This window comes from Pongo abelii, chromosome 9, assembly GCF_028885655.2.
Source record: "Pongo abelii isolate AG06213 chromosome 9, NHGRI_mPonAbe1-v2.0_pri, whole genome shotgun sequence".
Taxonomy (NCBI): Eukaryota; Metazoa; Chordata; class Mammalia; order Primates; family Hominidae; genus Pongo; species Pongo abelii.
The window spans coordinates 22,952,691-22,973,114 of NC_071994.2; the positions used below are offsets into that span (position 1 = coordinate 22,952,691).

At 37.5% G+C, this 20,424-nt stretch overlaps 1 protein-coding gene across 7 annotated transcripts in view; it reads right to left on the reverse strand.

The window, feature by feature from the left end:
• EXT2 (exostosin glycosyltransferase 2) overlaps positions 1 to 20,424 on the reverse strand; it is a 157,809-nt gene that overhangs the window by 57,406 nt on the left and 79,979 nt on the right. For all 7 annotated transcript variants that reach the window (XM_054524455.2, XM_002821850.5, XM_054524456.2 and 4 more), the window contains one exon: positions 15,863 to 15,994. In XM_054524455.2, the coding sequence (XP_054380430.1) occupies positions 15,863 to 15,994 (132 nt within the window). The remainder of the gene's footprint in view (positions 1 to 15,862; positions 15,995 to 20,424) is intronic.

Sequence of the window (20,424 nt, forward strand, 5' to 3'; positions counted from 1 at the left end):
GGCACAAAAAATACCTTCCTGTATTTTTAATTTTCCTCTCCAGAGTCCCACCCAATTCTAAAATTTATGTTTCCATGTGATAGAGCATTATACTATCAACCTTATAATTATCAACACTTCACTTCTCATAGCGCCACACCACTTACAAAATGCTTTCATGTATATCATTAATTTCTTAGAATAGTTCTCTGAAATAAGTATCTTCATTTTACAGATAATAATAATGAAATTCAAAGAGATAAGAAATTTGCTAGGGTGGGAGGATTGCTCGAGGCCAGGAGTTCAAGAGCTGGAGGCCAGGAGTTCAAGATCAGCCTGTGCAACATAGTAAGACCCTGTCACTACAAAAAAAAAAATTAGCTGGATATAGTGGTGCAAGCCTATGGTCCTAGCTACTTAGGAGGCTGAAGCAGGAGGATTGGCGGAGCCCAGGAGTTTGAGGCTGCAGTGAGCTGTGATCATGCCATTGCACTCTACAAAAATACGATTTTTTAAAAGTAGCATGGCATGTGGTGCATACCTATAATCCTAGCTACTCAGGAGGCTGAGGTGGGAGGATCACTTGAGCCCAGGAGGTCAAGGCTGTAGGGAGCTATGATTGTGCCACTGCAGAAGGGAGGGAGGGAGGGACGGAGGAAGGGAGGAGGGAAGGAGGGAGGGAGGAGGGAAGGAGAGAAGGAAGGAAGGAAGGAAGGAAATTTTGTACAAGGTCAGGCTAATAAATGGTTTTGAGCTCAGGTTTGATTCCAAATGTCCTTTGCAATGGCCTTAATTATAATCAGACATAATCAGATAATCATATAATCAGATAATAATCAGTTGCTAATTGTTACACTATTCTTCTGAAGCTATCATTATCCCTAATTTCAGTCCTACAGATGGGCAAATTGTTGCAAAGAGAGATTTGGTAAGTAACCTCAAGTCACTCAGATCATCCTCAAGAAAAAAGGGATTGAAACATGCAGTTTAGGAATTTCTGGGCTACAGTTAGTTTACTGGAAGGCTCACAGGTTAAACCCATTTGAATGCCTCTTGAAAATTCCTGTTATTATCTGAGTTTTAGCTACTTCAATTTTTTTCTTCATATAGCACTGAAATTCACATTTGGCTAAATGCCCACCCTTCTTCCATAAAGCCAAACTACTGTCAAGGAGAGCAAGAAAGGTTGCCACTGATTGCTTTTCAGATAGTAGAGGAAAAAGTTGACATTTCATCCTCCTCTTGCTTGGAAAGAAAACCAGTCATTTATAAGAACCCTCATCTGGCTGCAGCTTCCATTAGTGGGATGGACAGAAACCATTTAAATGGTTCAACATAAGACATATTAAAAGAATTTGGAATGAGGGAAGAGAGGGTTCCATATGCTGATACTTTTAATAATTCATGAGTTACAGCAGTCTGCAAGTAATAAATTTCACTAAATATATCTATAGTATGATTGCTTAAGATACTGGCAAAGATAACACACCATTGATTTTATTGGTTTATAATTTGATATGTTAAAAATAACGGTTCAGCTGTTTTACAGTACAAAAGATTTAGATTATTTAGAACAAGGTCTTCAATCATCATCCTTGGACCTGCTACTTCATAAGTACACTGAAAATATTTAAATGCTTCAGTGAAAAAACTAGTGACTTATCTGATTCAAACAAAGAAAGCCAATCTATAAACCAAAGACAAGGTGTCCAACAATGTTCATGATGGCTTATACTACTACATCTTATGAGAGGTAAAACAAATTTACAGTTTCATCTGATTCTCCCATACTTGAAATGCTCTGACAGTTTGAAAAAGTAGCTCATTCTCTGATCTGGGCATAAAAATGATTGTTGGTAGCCCATGACCATATTAGAGAGGTCATCTATGGTATAGGGGAAGACTTCATTGGCTTGGTAAATAAGAACTTTGAGGAGTGACTAAATTACAGCTTATGGCATCCAAGCTCAAAACACCAACACAGTTATAACCAAGAAAACCAAAGTTTCTGTATAGTTTGAGCTGTTAGGAGCCTAATACCAAAATGAAAGTTGATACAGAGTGGAAAGAAGAGACTCCACAATAAAGTGATTTCTCAAATATTAATTTCTCTGGAATTCCAATAAAGCATATGTTTTGTCTACTGTGCTCCATCTCTGCTTCTTCCTGAAAAAAAGGCATGAACCCACAAGGGCAAAAAAAATCTTTTATTGGAAACAAGAATGGACCAGAGTTCAACAAATTTTTGGAAGGTAAAACAGCTGAAGCCTTCCTTTTTCAAAATCCTCTTGCTATAAAACATAGAAATGTAGTATAAAATAGAACAAAAATTATTTTAAATATACAGCTGAGGTCACTGGAAAAGATAAGTCTCTAGGGACCAAAAATGAAGAAAAAACTGCAAATGAAAGCTGAACGCCCACGAGCTAGTTGGCACTGTGGCACCGCAGAGGGCCAAGCTTATTGCAGGGGTTGGCAATGTAGTTGGTTTTAACGCTCATGCTGGAACAGGAGACTTGGTTTTGGGCACAGGAAGTAAGGAAGTTAGAAGTGAGACTTGTACATTAAACCAGATCCCTTGAACGCTTATACAATCAGTGAAAGAGTGGGCTAGAAAAAGTCTCTCACTAGTACACAGAAGCAACAAAAGTCACTTTTCTTTCTCAACCTGAGCTTGGTGATGTGGGTGAGGGGGAATCTTCCTAGGGAATTTTTTCTTTCAATTTATGTTTGCTTATTGTTTTGCAACATTTTGTTTTGAACATCAAGCACTGTACCAAAATATGAGCCATTCATCTTAAGACAACTGTATTTACCATAATGAAGAGTACTACACTAGTGTTTACAATTAATTGCTGACAACTTAAAAAACTTATTAGTGACATTGCTGTCTAATAATCAAATGCTTCATCACAGGCTGAATGTAATTATTATTATTATTTTTTTTTTTTTTTGAGACGGAGTCTTGCTCTGTCGTCCAGGCTGGAGTGCAGTGGCACCATCTCAGCTCACTGCAAGCTCCACCTCCCAGGTTCATGCCATTCTCCTGCCACCACGCCCGGCTAATTTTTTGTATTTTTAGTAGAGATGGGGTTTCACCTTGTTAGCCAGGATGGTCTCCATCTCCTGACCTCGTGATCCACCCGCCTCGGCCTCCCAAAGTGCTGGGATTATAGGCGTGAGCCACCGCGCCCAGCCCTGAATGTAATTATTAAAAGAGAAAAGTTCCTCCTCCCTTTCTTACCTTCAAACCAAACCAAAAAAAGTAGTTCTCACCTGGAAAGAGCACTTACTTTAAGAAAAAATGTAATTTTTAGCTAGTTTTATTAAACCTAGAATGCTCTAAAACATGGGAAAACAAGGCTGCCCAGAGTAAATATGATGATACATGAAAAAATAAAATGTACTGGAACAGCATGTTTTCACCAACTTGCAAAAAGAGAAAGAACTTACTGCTTCGTAACCAAGTCAGCTCTGTTTCTCTTGGGAGCTTTTAACAGAGGCTAGGGCTCATGCAGGTTTGGGGTTTCAATGAATTATCTGAGTGGCACAGAAACCTCCAGTGAGACATTAATGTTGAAGAAGCAAAATAAACAAAAACAAATAAATTCTCTGGAAAATACCTCCTTATCTCAGGATGGGAGAATTTCCGCAGAAAACCTCACATGTGAGATGAACTCACATTCCAAAATTATAAAACATCTAAGGAAACAATGCAACAAGAGCAGTGGACAGTAGACAAATGACAAGATCAGACCTTACAGGAATTCAGAAAATTGGATGAAGAATATAAAGTGTCTCAAATGATTAAAGATATAAAAGAAGGAATTAAAAATGTGAGAAAAAAAGATGCTATGAAGAAGGCCAGGCAGACAGATTTGAAAAATAATCAAATAGAACTTCTACAAATAACCACTGAAATTTAAATCATGATGGATGGGTAAAAAACACATTAGTCAAAGATGAAGAAAATAGGAAAATAGATGTGAAAAAGTTATCTAGCATGCAGCACAGAGAGAGAAAAATGTGGAAAACCTGATGAACGAAACAAAACAAAGCTGAGAGACATAAGGTAAGGACAGAATAAAAGGTCTAACAAAGATTTAATAGGATTCTAGAAGGAAAGATTAGTGAGAATTGTAGATATGTAATATTCAAAGAGAGAATGAAAACTTTCCAAAAATGGATTAAAGAACCTTTAAACTCAACAATCTTCAGGTTTAAAAAGAAAAATCACCCTCAAAAAAATTAGTAACTTATTTCAGAAGATAGAGAATAAGAACTGGAAAATCACTATTTGGCAACCACTATAACAACTGATTCAGGCAAGAATCAGCAATGGATGCTAAAACGCTAGTGGGTGAAAGTTTGAGGAGTAACAGGATATTCACATAGTCTCAAAGTAGTTCCCCACAAGACACATAATAAAAGGAAAGTAGTAACTTGACATGACATTGGAGAAACTCCCAGAAACCTGTGATCCAAGTTATCATCACCAGTAATAGGACAAATTGACATCATGTGTTCTCCAATATGATACACTGAGAACACATTACTTACATGACACTCATGTCAAAATGCATAATTTGAATCTCATCATGCAAAAGCATCAGACAAACCCAAATCAAAGGATATCTTACAAAATAACTTACAAAATAATAAACCCAAATCAAAGGACGTCTTACAGAAAGACATGTGCTCTTCAAAAATGTCAATTTCAGGTAAGAAAAAGAAAGACTGAGAAATTGTTCTACACTTAAAAAGGAAGCTAAAGAGACATGAATGCAATGCATGGTCTTGGATTTTCTTTTGTTCTAATGGACATTATTAGGATAACTGATGAAATCGAAATAAGGTCTATAGATTAAATAATAATATTGCACCAATGTTTATGTCCTGACGATTTCAATCACTGTATTGTGATTCTGTATAAGAAGTATTTAGAGATAAAGGTGCATCATATCTGCAACTTCCAAAAAATTCAGGGGAAAAAATACACATACACATGTACCCAGAGAAAAAGGAATAAAGCAACTGTGATAAAAGATAAACAGCTGAAGAATCTGGATGAAGAGTACACAGAAACATTTAAGAAATCTGGGTAAAGAGTGTACTATTTTTAGAAATTTAATTCTGAAATATGTCAAAGTAAAAAGTTAAAATTTAGAAAATATAGTTTTTAGATCAATTTAAATAAATAAAATATAGATAGGTGGACAATAACCTACACGGCAAAGCAAAAAAAAGTTAAACCTTCCAAGGATAATAATAAAACTCAGAAATTGGAGATACTTGGTATCCTGGAAGAAGGGGCTCTGGAAACAGAAATAAGCAACAGTTGGTCTCAAGATCCCTTAAACTTAGCACTCACAGGCCAACCATCTCCCTGTTACCCCCACCCCTCAACCTTAACAGGAGAAGGGAGGTTTATATTCTGGAAAAAATGATTGAGGGAGATTCTGGACTCAGAGACTCCAGGCACAGAAAGCACGGTGAGGCACCATACTAAATATAACAGATTAAATAATAATCTGTAGGATGAAGGATGAGAACCCGACTCCTTCCTCTATTCAGCTCCCAAAATACCTGCAGCCCAGATTTATTATCTATCCTTTCCCCAACCCCCGAAACAGAAAGATTATTCTCTGATCAATGAGCCAGTCCAAGAGAAATAACCCATGGATGCCAACACTTAGGCAATCAGGTCCCAATCCTCTTAACCTAAGTGGAGCCCATTGCTTGACAAGCCTTATCCATGTATACAGAGCTTCCAATCAGCTTTCAGTGCTTCACTCTCAAATAAGAGCAGACTGCCAATAATCATCAGGTATTTGAAGAAAGCTTCCAATAAGAAAAATAGCAAATAAAAACTGAAAAAGGAATTCAAACAAACCAAACAATAAAAGGAGCTGAAGAAAACTAAAAACTAAAAACCACAAATAATATCTTCAGAGAGAAAATACTCCAACTTTAAAACAAAATTAGGAAGCTATAAGATTAACTAGAAGTCCAGGAAAAAAACTCTCAGATTTTAAAAGTAAACAAAATATTAAAAATCAAAAGAAGGGTCAGAATACAAAACTGAGAAAATATCCAAAAAATTAGAAGAAGACCAAAAGATGGTAAGATATGAAAAACAGGGATCAGTCTAGCACATTCGTCATCTATGTAACAGACGTCCCATAAAGAAAAGAGAAAACAGAAAAATAAAATAATCAAAGAAATAAAATACAAAAGTTTCTCACAACTGAAGCACATGGATTTCCAGTTTAAAAGGGTCCAAATCAGTATCCAGCTAGCAGAAAACTCCCACGTCTGGGCGTATCATCATAAAATTTTAGAACATAGAATTTACCAGGAAGGAAAAAAAGGTTACAAAGGTCACACAAAAGGACCAGGAATAAGAATGACATCTCACTTTTTGAGATTAAAATGAAAAACTTAGAAGATAATGGCAGAATTCATTCAAAATTCATAAGAAAACCCACCTCAACCAGAATTCTACACTAGCCCAATTATTAATCACATGTGTAACAGAATAAAAAAATTTTTTTTTTTTTTTTTTTTGAGACGGAGTCTCAGTCTGTTGCCCAGGCTGGAGTGCAATGGCGCGATCTCGGCTCCCTGCAACCTCCGCCTCCTGGCTTCAAGCGATTCTCCCACCTCAGCCTCCCGAGTAACTGGGGTTACAGGCACACACCATCATGTCCAGCTAATTTTTGTATTTTTGTAGAGATGGGGTTTCGCCATGTTGGCCAGGCTGGTCTTGAACTCCTGACCTCAGGTGATCTGCCCACCTCGGCCTCCCACAGTGCTGGGATTACAGGTGTGAGCCACCGCGCCCAGCCAGAATAAGTAACTTTAGGACATGTAAGGTGACAGAAAATGTATCTCCCTTCATCCATTTCTTAAGAAGCTTTCAGAAAAAAAAAACCAAAACAGAGAAAGATGTTACAATATGGAAATAAAAAATCCAACAGAGCAGAGACACAAAGGGAATTCAGAGTGTCACAGTGAACTGAGAATCAGGAGGACCACTGCACAGGAGACCTGGAGAGCAATCACTGCAGACTGGAACCGAAGAGAGGGGCTACAGGAGAGATGACTCCAGAAAGAAACAAAAATCCTGGACTTCACTTGTGCTTAATAATTTTATTATTTTGTTTGGGAATCCAGGAAAATTAGTGATAGGAACATGGAAAACTGCAGGAAAAAACAACAGGCATTTATTAGCTCTCTGGAAAATAGAAAGCTGTACAAGAAAGAAAACAAAATCCTTGTTTACAACTTTGTTCAGTTGAAAACATTTATACAGCTCTAATAATGCACATAATAAATACCACTTTAATGAAAAATGATGACACAGTCATAATGGTAAGATGGAACAGGAGGGGTGTATAGGGGAAGTAGAAACAACAGGAGAAAAAGTGCTAACTTGAAGTAAAAAGAGGTTTCTGAGTAAGAAATTTAAAAACAGCATTAATGGGGAAATAGGAAGAAAGTATCAGAGAAAAGTTAGAGTTAAAAGCAGTTACTCCTTGAAAACAGGCCCTAATTTTCATTCTATGGTTTCTTTTACTTGAATTTTTAAGCCATACATATGTGTTAAGCCACACTATTTTCTAAAACACAAAACCAAGAAATATAGCTGAAGAAAAAAAAAAGGAGAGCCAAAGGTCAAGAATCAACCTCTGGTTGAAGCAATGTGTAAAGTTTTCTAATCTGCAGCTGTAATGACCCATTTATTAGAAATTTACACTCAAATATTAATCAATTGGGAGACACATAAAAAAATTAATCAATTGGGAGACACATTAATCAATTAGGAGACACAAAAGTCAAGAATCAACCTCTGGTTGAAGCAATGTGTAAAGTTTTCTAATCTGCAGCTGTAATGACCCATTTATTAGAAAATTACACTCAAATATTAATCAATTGGGAGACACATAAAAAGGACAGAATATTAGAAACGGAAACAAAATTCGTTATCTTGAGGTTATAATACTTAACTACCACATTTCCCTGGTAACTTCTATTATTGAATCATTTAAGCAGACCTCAAGGGAGAATTACAATGGCCCCTGAAAAAAGGGGAAAGGGAATTTGATGTGCTAATATAAGTGATAGTTGGTACATGAAAGATTACTTTGCCAAAACATTCAGTATGTTCTTAATTAATCTGCTGCCAGATCAAGCTCCCACGGACTCTGAAAAACTTTTCTACTCACTGCCCTCCCACAAGCTGTGTGATGTAAGGAAGCAGTCAGGTTTTGATTCATGAAAGCTAGAGCCATAAAAGTGAACTCTAAGTAAGCAATGAAGGCAGGACTGCATCCAAGGAAACAATGTGTGTAGATTCATTCATCCAGCACCACCACTGGGGCTGCCATGCAGATATGTGTTACACGGGCACATTAGTTTATCTCTGCTACAAAAGCTCTAGCATGCTCTTCTGATTGACAAGATCATCTTAGCAATATCCTCGAGTCCATCTTTTCATATTCTTTATCTATCCTCCCCATCTGGATCTGGCTTGTGATTGTCATTTTCTTTACCATTTTCTATCTGACCATCAGAATTGGCCAAGTTCCTTGCTTGGGGCCCCAGATCAAGCTCTCTGTATCTTTCTGCATCTCTCCATCTGCAGACCCAGCTCAGCTTTCCTTATTCCCTGGCTGCTGACATCCTGAGACTTTCTAGCTCACTTTCAAAGAAGTAAAAGGTACTACTCAAGGAAAGGTCTGGAATTTAGGGTAGCATACTGGATCACTTGTGCAAATGTGATCCTATAAATGTGATACCTATAAAAGCAACAGACTTCAAAAAGCTTAAATTTACCTTAAATTCAAGCTAAAATTTCTAAATTCCATACATATTTTTTTATCATATCTAGGCAGTAGGAGGAAGATGGAGAGAATAAGCCAAGAAGGCCTCCTGGGGGGCAGGATAGGCTTTCAAATTCCAGAGAAACATTCCACAACTTACAGGGTGCTGAGTTGAGTTACACAGACTGTTAACCTGGTATCTTTTCAACTTAAGAGTTCTGCTTCATACATCCGAGCTAGTGCTTCTTCAGCTTGCAGAGTGATTTATTGCTTGTTAGTGTTTATAGCTGAGTGATATTTTCAGCTGCTTGTACAACCACAACCTTTGTGAGTGAGGGCCACCGTCTGGACATCTAAGTATAGGCAGCCCTGAGTTTTTCATGTAGCTGAGACAGATTTAGTCTGAACCCAGCCTCTGGATGCCTCTAATCCAAGCCCTGCAGGGTTAAGAGGAGGAAATGCATGAGGAGAAAGGAAGAGCCTTCTCCAGGGAGTGAGTTAGGACACACACAGTGAATGAAATCCCGCATCAAAATATGGTCCCTGGATCAGCAGCATCAACATCCAAGACTTGGGAACTTGCTAGAAATGCGAATTCTAGGTTCCTACCCCAGACCTACCCAATCTGAATCTCAGGGTGGAGTGGCAGCACTCTGTATTCTGATGCATACTAAAGATTGAGAACCACTGCCCCATGGCACACTCTACCACATTTTGCCCACAGCTGTGATTTCTGATCCCCCTGGGTGATTCTTGCCAATCAAGTGCTCTTATGCAATACTCTCATCTAGTTGATCCCTTGCCCTTTCTATCTTCAAAAACTAGAGTTAGACTGAGGCTTAGAGGAAGTCCAGGGAAGTATCTAATCCTCATCTGAGGCTTTGATTGCAGTGAAGTTGCCACTCTGGCTAGATTTCATAGAAAAAGCTCTTGTTTTTCAACTTCATTCTTATTCTGGGTATAATAATTCATTTTAAGATGCTTCCCCATTTTTCTCATCAATTTTTATCAATGGCTATAAGAACCCCTACTCTCTTCTCTTTCTGTTTTAAATCTGGTAAGGTAAATGCAGAAAGGAAAAAAATCTGGGGTATCTTTATTAGTGTTACCTATGATAGCAAACTTGGAAAAAAACCATCTATCAAAAATGTAAATAAAATTATAACATTGATAAGATGCAGTATAATCTTTTAAATCACATCATAGAAAAATAACATGGGAAAACACTCCACTCTACATAATTTTCAGACTATATTACATTTAGTTTTTAAAAAGCTGTCACTGAGAGGATATAGCTTTGGTGACACATGAATTCACCGTTTGAAGCTCACTTGTCTCAGTCTCTGTCCTCCTACACATGTTCACATCTGGCAGAGAACCAGAAGCAAAATGAGGAGGGTGTCCAAGGAGAACCCTAGCTATAGAGGTTAGCCCCAGATGTGCGGATGAAGGTCTGCCAAGAGGCAAGACCAGAAATGACACCAAAGTTAGAAGTAATATAGGATATTTAGGGAGATGATAAAGCTTTGCGGATATTTGCAAAAAGGAGAGAAAAATAAAAGCATGAAGAGATTGAAAAGGCATAAAAATATAGGCAGCCTTAACATGAACAGCTAAGAAAATTAATATAAAAACATGCACACTTCCCCTGATAAAGAACCTTAACTTGGTGATAAATTCCTTTCAAAAAGAATTCCTTTCAAAACAAAGGGTCAATCTCTCCAATTTAGACAGGTGTATTACTTTAACATTATGTCCAAGTTTTACTGTGTCAAACTTTTTTCAGGTTCTGAGGGTGTGGTGCAACGTGGATAATGTCATCACCCTAGTTTTACAGATAAGAGAGACAAAGCATCCAGTGACATGAATACTCTGCAAGGCCACCTCTCACTGTCATAATCATCGACACACGTAGGCCTTTTTTTTTTTAACATTAAACTAAGGCAGCTGCATCTAGCCAAAATATGATTCTGAACTCTCACCTCTCCTTCTCCAGTCTGAGCAAGCTCTGTGCATGGCTGGAGACCCTAAGAGTGTATCTCTGAAAACCCCTTGATTTACTGACCTAGATCCACACCTACTCCCACCTCGGAGTGTCAGACATAAATTTGATGGAATCTAGAGAAGAGACTCCCCTGCAGGTTGGGCTCATAGTAATCTCATCTAGAGTAGGTTAAATATTTCTGAGGGAAGAGGAGAAGTTAACTATAAATAAACCATCGCTATTCAGGCCTCCCATCAGTTGCTTTCACTGAAGATGCAGAAATGTATAACCCACTGCTTTAAATCAGGGCTCTCGTCACCTGAGCTAGAAATGTGATAAATACCAAAGTATCCTAAAAAGGATTATTTAAGAAAGAGTTAAAAATATATAGAGAATATATTTTCCAGTTACATACCTTGATTTATGCTTTTTATGCTTACGTTATTTCTCTAATTGTTAAGAGTTTAGCACCTTGACCATTCTGTCCTGAATTAAAACATATCTATTTCAAAACTGCAAAATTTCATATTCTATTTTTCCTAGCCTACCTATATTCTTATAAAAAAGAACTAAATTCCAACCCCTTATTCTTATTAAACATCTCTTAGAGCTTTAGATAAAAGTATAGGATAAAGTCCCACTATTTCTGTATTTTCTGTCTGGGTCATGACCAGACAGAATTCTCTATGAATTCTCCTGCACCAGTATGAATTCTCCTGCAGAGGAACAGATGTAATATTTTTCGTCTCAAGCTTGTACCATTTGCTTGGAACAGTAGTAACCTTTCAGCCCAGAGGAGGCTCAAGGGCTCCCCTATAATTCCATGGGCAATTCAAGATAATCTGCAGGTAGAAGACCTGAATTCTCACTTGTTCACACAACTTGCCAATTACATGATCTTAGATAAATCATTGGGTTAGTCTCATTACAACCACTTTACAGATGAGAAACAATCTACCACTTTCCCTACCTTTCCAGCAGGATGTGTCTTAGATGGCTCAACTCCTAGTCTGCCAGTCTTCCTCCCCCCTTCCCTTTCTCCCTCTCTCCATCCCTCTTTCTTTCCTTTATATGTCAAGATCTTCCTGTCTGAATTAAGTTGTCCTAGGTATTACGAGAAACACCAAGGTCAGAAATGACCTTAAGGTGCTTAAAACTTTACAGGAAATTCTACTTCTATACATGTTAAGTGATGGAAAAGAAACACAGATAACATGCTCTAAGAGTTACTTCCTGCTACGGGGTTGAGAAAACCTCCTGGAGAAAGTTTACCAGCCAGCTGCTGAAGCCTGTATAAATCTGCAGATGATGGGGAAGAAAGGTGTGCCAAAGAAAAGGCTAGCAGCCACAAAGGCACAGAGGAGGAAAAGCAGGGGCACACAGAGGAAGGATTGAGTTGTGCTGCCAGAAATCTAGAACTCTCTGAAAGAGAACGGGGGGGGAAAAAAAAAGGAAAGGAAAAAAAAAAAAAGAAAGGTAGATTGTGGAGGGCCCTGCCGTTAGACTGAGTTTGGATGCCAATACCATCCTCACCCATGACTCCTCATGCAACCAAATTCCCTATCTGGATAAACTATACAGTATACCTCAGTCTTCTGAACTTACCCCTCACTTACCAATTAGAACAGTCCATTTTTCCAGATACCACTCAAATGTGTCCTCTATTAATTTTCATCTGCATTTCTCAAACAGTCTACTGCCTCCAGTCTGGTCCCACTGCCATGCATCATCCATTCTCCACACTAAGATGAGACTGACCCAAAATGCAATCTTATCACATTACTCCCTTGTTTAAAAGGCTTCAGTGATTACTTGTTTCTCACAGATAACACTCCAATGCCTTATGTAAGATACACGGTGTTTTGTGATCTGGACCCTCTCCAGGCTTCATCCTCTGCCTCTCCCTCCCGAGCTTCCTTCAGTGTTGCCATACTGAACTCTCCAAAGTTCCTTAAACTACCAAGCTCCCCTGTACGTCTGTATCTTTGAATTTGTTGTTCCTTCTGGATGGAATCTTTCTTCCTTTCTCTGACTAGATAATACCTACCCTTTTCTTTTAACATTCAAATCATGATTTAACATTGTTCTGGAAGTACTAGCCAATGCAATTAGATAAAAGAAAAAATAAAAGTTTCAAATACTGGAAAAAGGAAGCAAAATTAGCATTTGTAGATATAATTGTATATCTAAAGATATAAGAGAATCAACTAAAAAAAGTAAACAACTGTAGAGTTCAGTAACAGAATAGTTGCAAAATTAATATACAAAAGTCAAAATGTGTCTGTACACAAATGGTAACCAGTTAAGAACTATAAGGTCAGAAAGTATTCTTTTATTGGAGTATAAGAAAAAATTTTAAATCTAAGAAATATTTACCAAGACTTGTAAAGGAATATGTATATGTACACAAATATATATATATATATAAAATATAAATTCTACCAGAAAGACAAATCTTTCTTTTAGATAGAAAGATCCGTTACAATGTAAGTTTCCCAAAGGCATGGCTCCTTCTCTGCCTTGTTCATTCAAAGTACCAAGCACCCTGCCTGGAACAAGGCAGGCATTCAATAAATACCAACTGAACAAATAAATGTCTAAAACAATCTAAAAGTGCAATGTGATAACAATAAAAATACAAATAGAATTATCTGAGAAAACTCGACAAAGATATCAGTCTATCCCTTGAAAAATACACATGAAGATCATTTCTCACCTATGAGATGAGCAAAAGTTCAAGTACCCAGCATTACTGAAGACACGGAGAACTAGAACACCCAAATGTTATTTGTGAAACTATACATTAATATAGTCTTTTGAAAGAGCAATTTGTTAATATCTATCAACATTTAAAATGTGTATTTTCTTCAAGCAATTTCTTAGTTGGAATTAATTCTGTAGATATGTTCACATATTTGTGTGTAAACATATGAAAGTATGCCCCTTGTTACTGTTAGAAAGAAGAAAAAAAGACCAGGCACGGCACAGTGGCTCATACCTGTAATCCCAGCATTTCGGGAGGCCGAGGCAGGCGGATCACAAGATCAGGAGATGAGACCATCCTGGCTAACACAGTGAAACCCCGTCTCCACTAAAAATACAAAAAATTAGCCAGGCGTGGTGGCAGGCACCTGTAGTCCCAGCTACTCGGGAGGCTGAGGCAGGAGAATGGTGTGAACCCAGAAGATGGAACTTGCAGTGAGCCGACATCGCACCACTGCACTCCAGCCTGGGCGACAGAGCGAGACTCCATCTCAAAAAAAAGAAAGAAAGAAAGAAAGAAGAAAAAAAAGAAAGCAGTCTAAATACCTATCAATAATAGACCTATTACATACGACATACCCAAACAATTGAATACTAATATAGCCATCCTAAAAAACTGAAGTAGACCTACATGGAATAAAACAAAAATAAGTCTATGATCTAGTGCTAAAATAAAAAAGGCAGAAAAATATGTTTAGTATAATCCCATATATGTTTTAAAACTACAAAATCATGCTTACATTCTGAGATGTTACCTTTGGTGACGGAGTTGGGGAGATAGAAGCAAACTTCACCTCAAGCAAAACAAAAAGATGTTTGCTGTTGTTTTTACCATACGCACATACTGACTTCCTCTCAGGCACTCCCTCTTCAGGAAGTGTCCCAGTGAGGAGAGATGCCTGTCCCCTTTGCACCCACAGCACTCAGTACACCACTCCACTCCACTACAGGACCTCTACGTTCACGTCATTACTTGCTAGCTTCCCAAATCAGCGGAGAGCTTCTTTGAGGGCAGGAACTGTCTTCTTTTTTCTGTATTCTCAACACCTCTCAGAGTGCCTAAAATCCAGTAACCATTTCAAAAAGACTGGATGAAAGAAGGAAGAAGGCAGGTAGGAAAGGAAAGAGAAAAGGATGGTCCTATATGAAGATTAACCAGGTAGCCATATACAGCACTATTTAGAAAAGGTAGAATCGGGGCCTGGCACAGTGGCTCATGCCTGTAATCCCAGCACTTTGGGAGGACAAGGCAGGTGGGTCACCTGAGGTCAGGAGTTCAAGACCAGCCTGGCCAACCCTGTCTCTACTAAAAATAAAAAAAATTAGCTGGGCGTGGTGGCGGATGCCTGTAATCCCAGCTACTGGGGAGGCTGAGGCAGGAGAATCACTTGAACCTGGGAGGCGGAGGTTGCAGTGAGCCAAGATCACGCCACTGCACTCAAGCCTGGGCAACAAGAGCGAAACTCTATCTCAAAAAAAAAAAAAGAAAAGGTAGAATCGGGAGACAAGGAGGGCTGGTCAGAAAGAGACAGACAATTAATACAAAGAATGGAGAAGAGTCTAGTTCTCTTACAGGAATGCCTTGAAGTCTGCGAGCTGGACAGCCAGGTTCACTTCAGAGCAGCTAGGAAGTAGTAATTTCCAGCTCCAAAACTTCAGGCATTTTCAGTGAGAAAGAAGGTGTGCCTAGAAGCCACTGCTACAGTCTCTACAATGACACATGTGCCTTGTGATCCCTTCACACAAGGAGGAAGGCCCAAGAACAGCTTCTGACCGCTCCATCTCTTTGCTGGAAGTAGCTAGAGGCCTCTGCCACAATCTTGAGCAAATGACTATAGCAATCCCACTTCTGCTTATTATTTTCCTTACAGAGTGTTGGAAATATTAATTGAGGTAATACATGTAAAGCACTTAGCACAGTCCCTGGCAGACAGTAAGCACTCAAAATACAAGCTATTATTATTAAGTTGCTTACAGAACTTTTTCAAAAGCTCTAAGCATTACAATTGCAAAAGTCACCAGGATGTCTTTGATTTCCAACAAGACCCATGCCTCCTTACTTATCTCTGCAATAAATAGACAGTCTTTCTAAGCACATTTAAAACACACTGGAAGCTGCTGCTTCCGTATTTTTTACTTTTGTCAGTGTTTCAAAATTATGCTGCCCTTATCAGGCCCCAAGTATAAAAAGCACACTCTTATCTTAGAAAGCTAGAATTTAAATAACCTTTACAATTGTAGTACATTTTTCCTTCCACCCACCCTGACAGCTGGACCATGCCTCATGTGGCTAGCACTGGAATTCACTTACCACAACAGGAGGGTCATTCCATTCTTCATAGGAGATGGCAGCATATGGATAGATCCGGTCATTGATAATCTGCAGGGTGGCCAGGGCAATGGCTTTAATTGACTGGAAGTACGCTTCCCAGAACCACCGGGCCTGTAAAGAAAACAATGCTGTTTTAAGTGAGCAAGCGAGACAGAGTGGGAAAACTAGATGCTGTATCATAGTTAACTCTGGGTTTAGCTAATTCCTTTATTCCCAAAGTTGTGGGGATGGGGATGCCTAGGGCATATGCTCCCTGCTGTTCAAGCCAGCTGCCATCAGACGTTTGCATTTATCAAATGCAGTCAAAATAAAATGTTAGCAAGTGAAATGCACATTGGATTCAATTAAGATAGAAGATAAATTATGTGATGATGAGAATATCCATGTGTTATAGCAGAGGTTATAGTATTTTGTCTTATATAACACACAGTAAAGTGCAACAAATCTTGTGTACAGCTCAATGAATTTATACATATGTACATACTCTTACAATTAGTATCCAGATAAAGATATAGAACATTCCAGCATTCCAAAAGATTCCCTCATGCTATTTCCCAGTCAGTATCTCATCCCTCTAAGAATAACCATTATGCTGATTACAATTGTGGTGTCTGCTCTTGAGTTTCATATTAACGGAATCAAACAGTATTTACTCTTTTGTGTCTGATTTGTTTTGCTCAACACTTACAATATCTAAGTCAGGTTATGGTATCAAGGTTATGCTGGCCTTATAAAATGAAGTGGAAACCATTCTCTCTTTTTCTTTTCTTTGAGAACTTTTATGCAAGATCAGCATTATTTCTTCCCTGAAAGGTTTTAGAGGAATTTCTCAAAGAAGCCATCTGGGCAAGGGTGTGGGTGGGTGGATCGGGGGTGTGTGTGTGTGTGTGTGTGTGTGTGTGTGTGTGTGTGTGTGTGTGTGTGTGTGTGTGTGTGTGTGTGTGTGTGTGTGTGTGTGTGTGTGTGTGTGTGTGTGTGTGTGTGTGTGTGTGTGTGTGTGTGTGTGTGTGTGTGTATGTGAACGTTTTAAATTATGGATTAATTTTCTTTCATAGCCATAGGATTATGCATGTTTTTCTGCGTGTATGTCAGTTTCATAAACAGTGTTTTTCAAGGGATATGTTCATTCCGTCTAAATTGTTAAATTTATTGAAATAAAGCTGTGCATTCACATCCATTTAACACCTGTAGAATCTATTGTAATACATCTCTTTTCATTCCTGATACTGTTGTGTTTTCTCTTTGTACTTGATCAGTCTCAGTAGAGCTTTATCAATTTTGTTAATCTTTTTTTAAAAATCGACTTTTGATTTTGTTGATTTTCCACATGATAATTCTATTTTGCTAGTTTTTGTTCTGATTTTATTATTTCCTTCTATTTTGGAGGAGTTTAATTAATTTTGCTTTTAACTTCCTAAAATTAAAGTTTAGATTATGATTTCAATCTTTCTTTATTTCTAATATAGGCATTTAAAGTTATAAATTTCCCACTATGTGCTATTTAAGTGCTTTCTGCACATTTACATATCATTTTCATTATCATTTAGGCAAACAATGTTCTAATTTCCTTTGTATATTGTTTAATTTCCAAATATTTTTATTTTTTCTATTTATCTTTCTGTTACTGATTTCTACTTTGACTGCACTTTGACTGCGCTGTGGTCAGAGAACGCATGTGATTTCAACACTTTCCAATTTGTTTAAACTTGATTTATGGCCCAGTACATTGTTTATTTTTATAAATAATCTATGTACACTTAAAAAATGTATATTCTGCAGTTGATGGGTATAATTTTGTTTAAATATTCTATATCCTTATTGATTTTTGTCTGCCTGCATGTGTGCCTATGGATTGTGTGGGGTGTGTGTGTATATTTATATACATATATATGTAAGTATTTCAAGTTTATAAATATATATTTCAAATTTTTACCCTCAAAGCTTGTCTATTGCAAAAAGCATATACAGGTTGAGCATCCTAAATCCAAAAAACTCAAATCTAAAATGCTCCAAAATCCAAAACTTTTTGAGTGCTGACATGATACTCAAAGGAAATACTCATTGGAGCATTTCAGATTCCCTAACATCTAAAAAAAAATCTGAAATCTGAAATACTTCTGCTCCCAAGCATTTTGGATAAGGGATAATCAATCTGTTACTGGGTTTTAATATATTATCTCATCCAAAAATATTTGGTTCCTAATTACAAATATAGTCGATTTATACTTAATTTACATTACTGATATGGCTGAGTAAATGTATGATCATTCTATTTGTTTCCTCTTTATCTCTTCTTTGTTATTTTAGTTTTTTCTCACCTTTAGAATTGATCAAAAAATTTTATTATTATTCCACATTTTTGTTCTTCATTAGGTTGCTAGTTATTTAGTCTTTTGTTATTGTTTGAGTAGCTTTCCTAGTAACTACAGTAAACATCATTGCTTTATTATAGTACATCTCAAACTAACAGTTTTATAATTTATCAGCTCTCTATCTGCTGTGCTATTATTGTCAAATATTTTTCATCTACATATTTTAAATCCCACAAGACATGTTTTTTATTTATTTATTTTTATTATTTATTTATTTATTTATTTATTTTTGAGACAGAGTCTCACTCTGTCACCCAGGCTGGAGTGCAGTGGCGCGATCTCGGCTCACGGCAACCTCTACCTCCCAGGTTCAAGCGATTCTCCTGCCTCAGCCTTCTGATTACAGGCACGCACCACCACGCCTGGCTAATTTTTGAATTTTTAGTAGAGACGGAGTTTCACCATGTTGGTCAGACTGGTCTCAAACTCCTGATCTCGTGATCCGCCTGCCTTGACCTCCCAAAGTGCTGGGATTACAAGCAAGAGCCACCGCGTCTGGGGACATCATTATTTTTTAAAGTAAATTTTCACCATATATTTACCCTTTCTTTTCTTGATGCATATCTGAACTTCTATCACATATCATCTTCCTGCTAATTGAAGAATTTATTTTGTTATTTATTTCACTGTAGAATTAGTGAATGACTCTCTTTTATTTGTTTGAAAGCTTCTTTTTGCCCAAATAATTTTTGAAGGATACTTTTGATAGGTAGAGAATTCTAGGTTAGCAATTTTCTTTCAGAACATTCAAGATATACTTCTACTGTGTTCTGGCTTCATCCAATTTTTCATTAATAAATCAGCTGTCAATCTTACTGGTGCACCTTTGAAGACAATATACTTTTTATTTCTGACTGCATTTAAGTTTTCTCTGTCTTTGGCTTACAGTAATTCAACTATGACATGCCTAGGTGTGGCCCTTTGTATTTATCCCACTGAGGATTGTAGTGCTTCTTCAATTTGTGGTTTGATGCTTTCCACTGATTTTAGAAAACTTTCGGCCAATATTTCTTAAATATTATTTCTGTTGCACTCTCCTCTTCTGAGACTCCAAATATACATATATGTGAAATATATTTCACAATGTTTTCAATATATCTCATGTATCTCTTATTCTCTTTTCAGTATTTTTTCTCTCTGTGCTTCAATCTGGGTGTTTTCTACTAACTTTTCTTCTAGTTCAATAATCTTCTAGCCCTTTTTCTTTGGTGTTTAAACTGCTATTAAACCCATGTATTAAATTCTTAATTTCATTCCTATATTTTTCAGTTTCAGAATTTCCATTTGATCTTGTCAAAAGTAGATTTCATATCTTTGTTGAAAGTTGCCTTCTTTTCTTCTACTTTCTTGAACATAATCAGTTTTTGACTGATAAACTCCAATATCTGAGTCACCTGTGGATATCTTTCTACTGTCGTTTTTCTCTTCATTTTGGTCATTTGGTCTCAATTTTAGCATGCTTCTTAATTTTTTATTGGATGGCAGACATTCTGTTTAAAACCTGTAGAGGTTCTGGGTGATTCAGATTATCTTCCTCCTAAGACTGTAACGTATTCTTTTGGCAGGTGTAAGAGTAATCAGGCCACTTTAATCCTGTCAGAGGTCAGTTTTAAGTTGTGTCAGGGCTAGCTTATTTCAGCTTTCCCTTATGCTTAAAGTGTGGTCCTTCTGAGGCCTCCAATTAAAGCCTGAGTTATTTGTATTTGCAAGGGCCCCTCTACCTTGGCAGGCCTTGAATACCAGCCTCTCACCAGCACTGTATATGGCTGCTGAAATATCTGCATTGCTCACTACATTCCCAACTGCTGCTTTTTACAAGGATTCTTGGAGTCTTGCTCTGATCATGTGTACCTTAGGAGTTGGCAAACACTCCAAGGGAAGATTACAAGCACATTTTTCACTTTCTTCCTTGTGGTTTTCTTTCTCCTGGGATTTTGTGTTTCAGATCCCAAATACTTTAATAGGCCCTAACTCCAACCTCTAAGCCCTGTAGGACTGCTGCTTTCGGCTGGGACCCCATACTCTTGGATAGAGAACTGGCAAGTACCATCAGGGAAGATGCCAGAGTGACTATGTAGCTCAATTCCAAGTGCTTTCTTCCTCTCAGGAATGGTATTCCCTCAAATACTGTGTTAGTGGTTCTACAATGCCTGTAAACAGTTGTTTTAA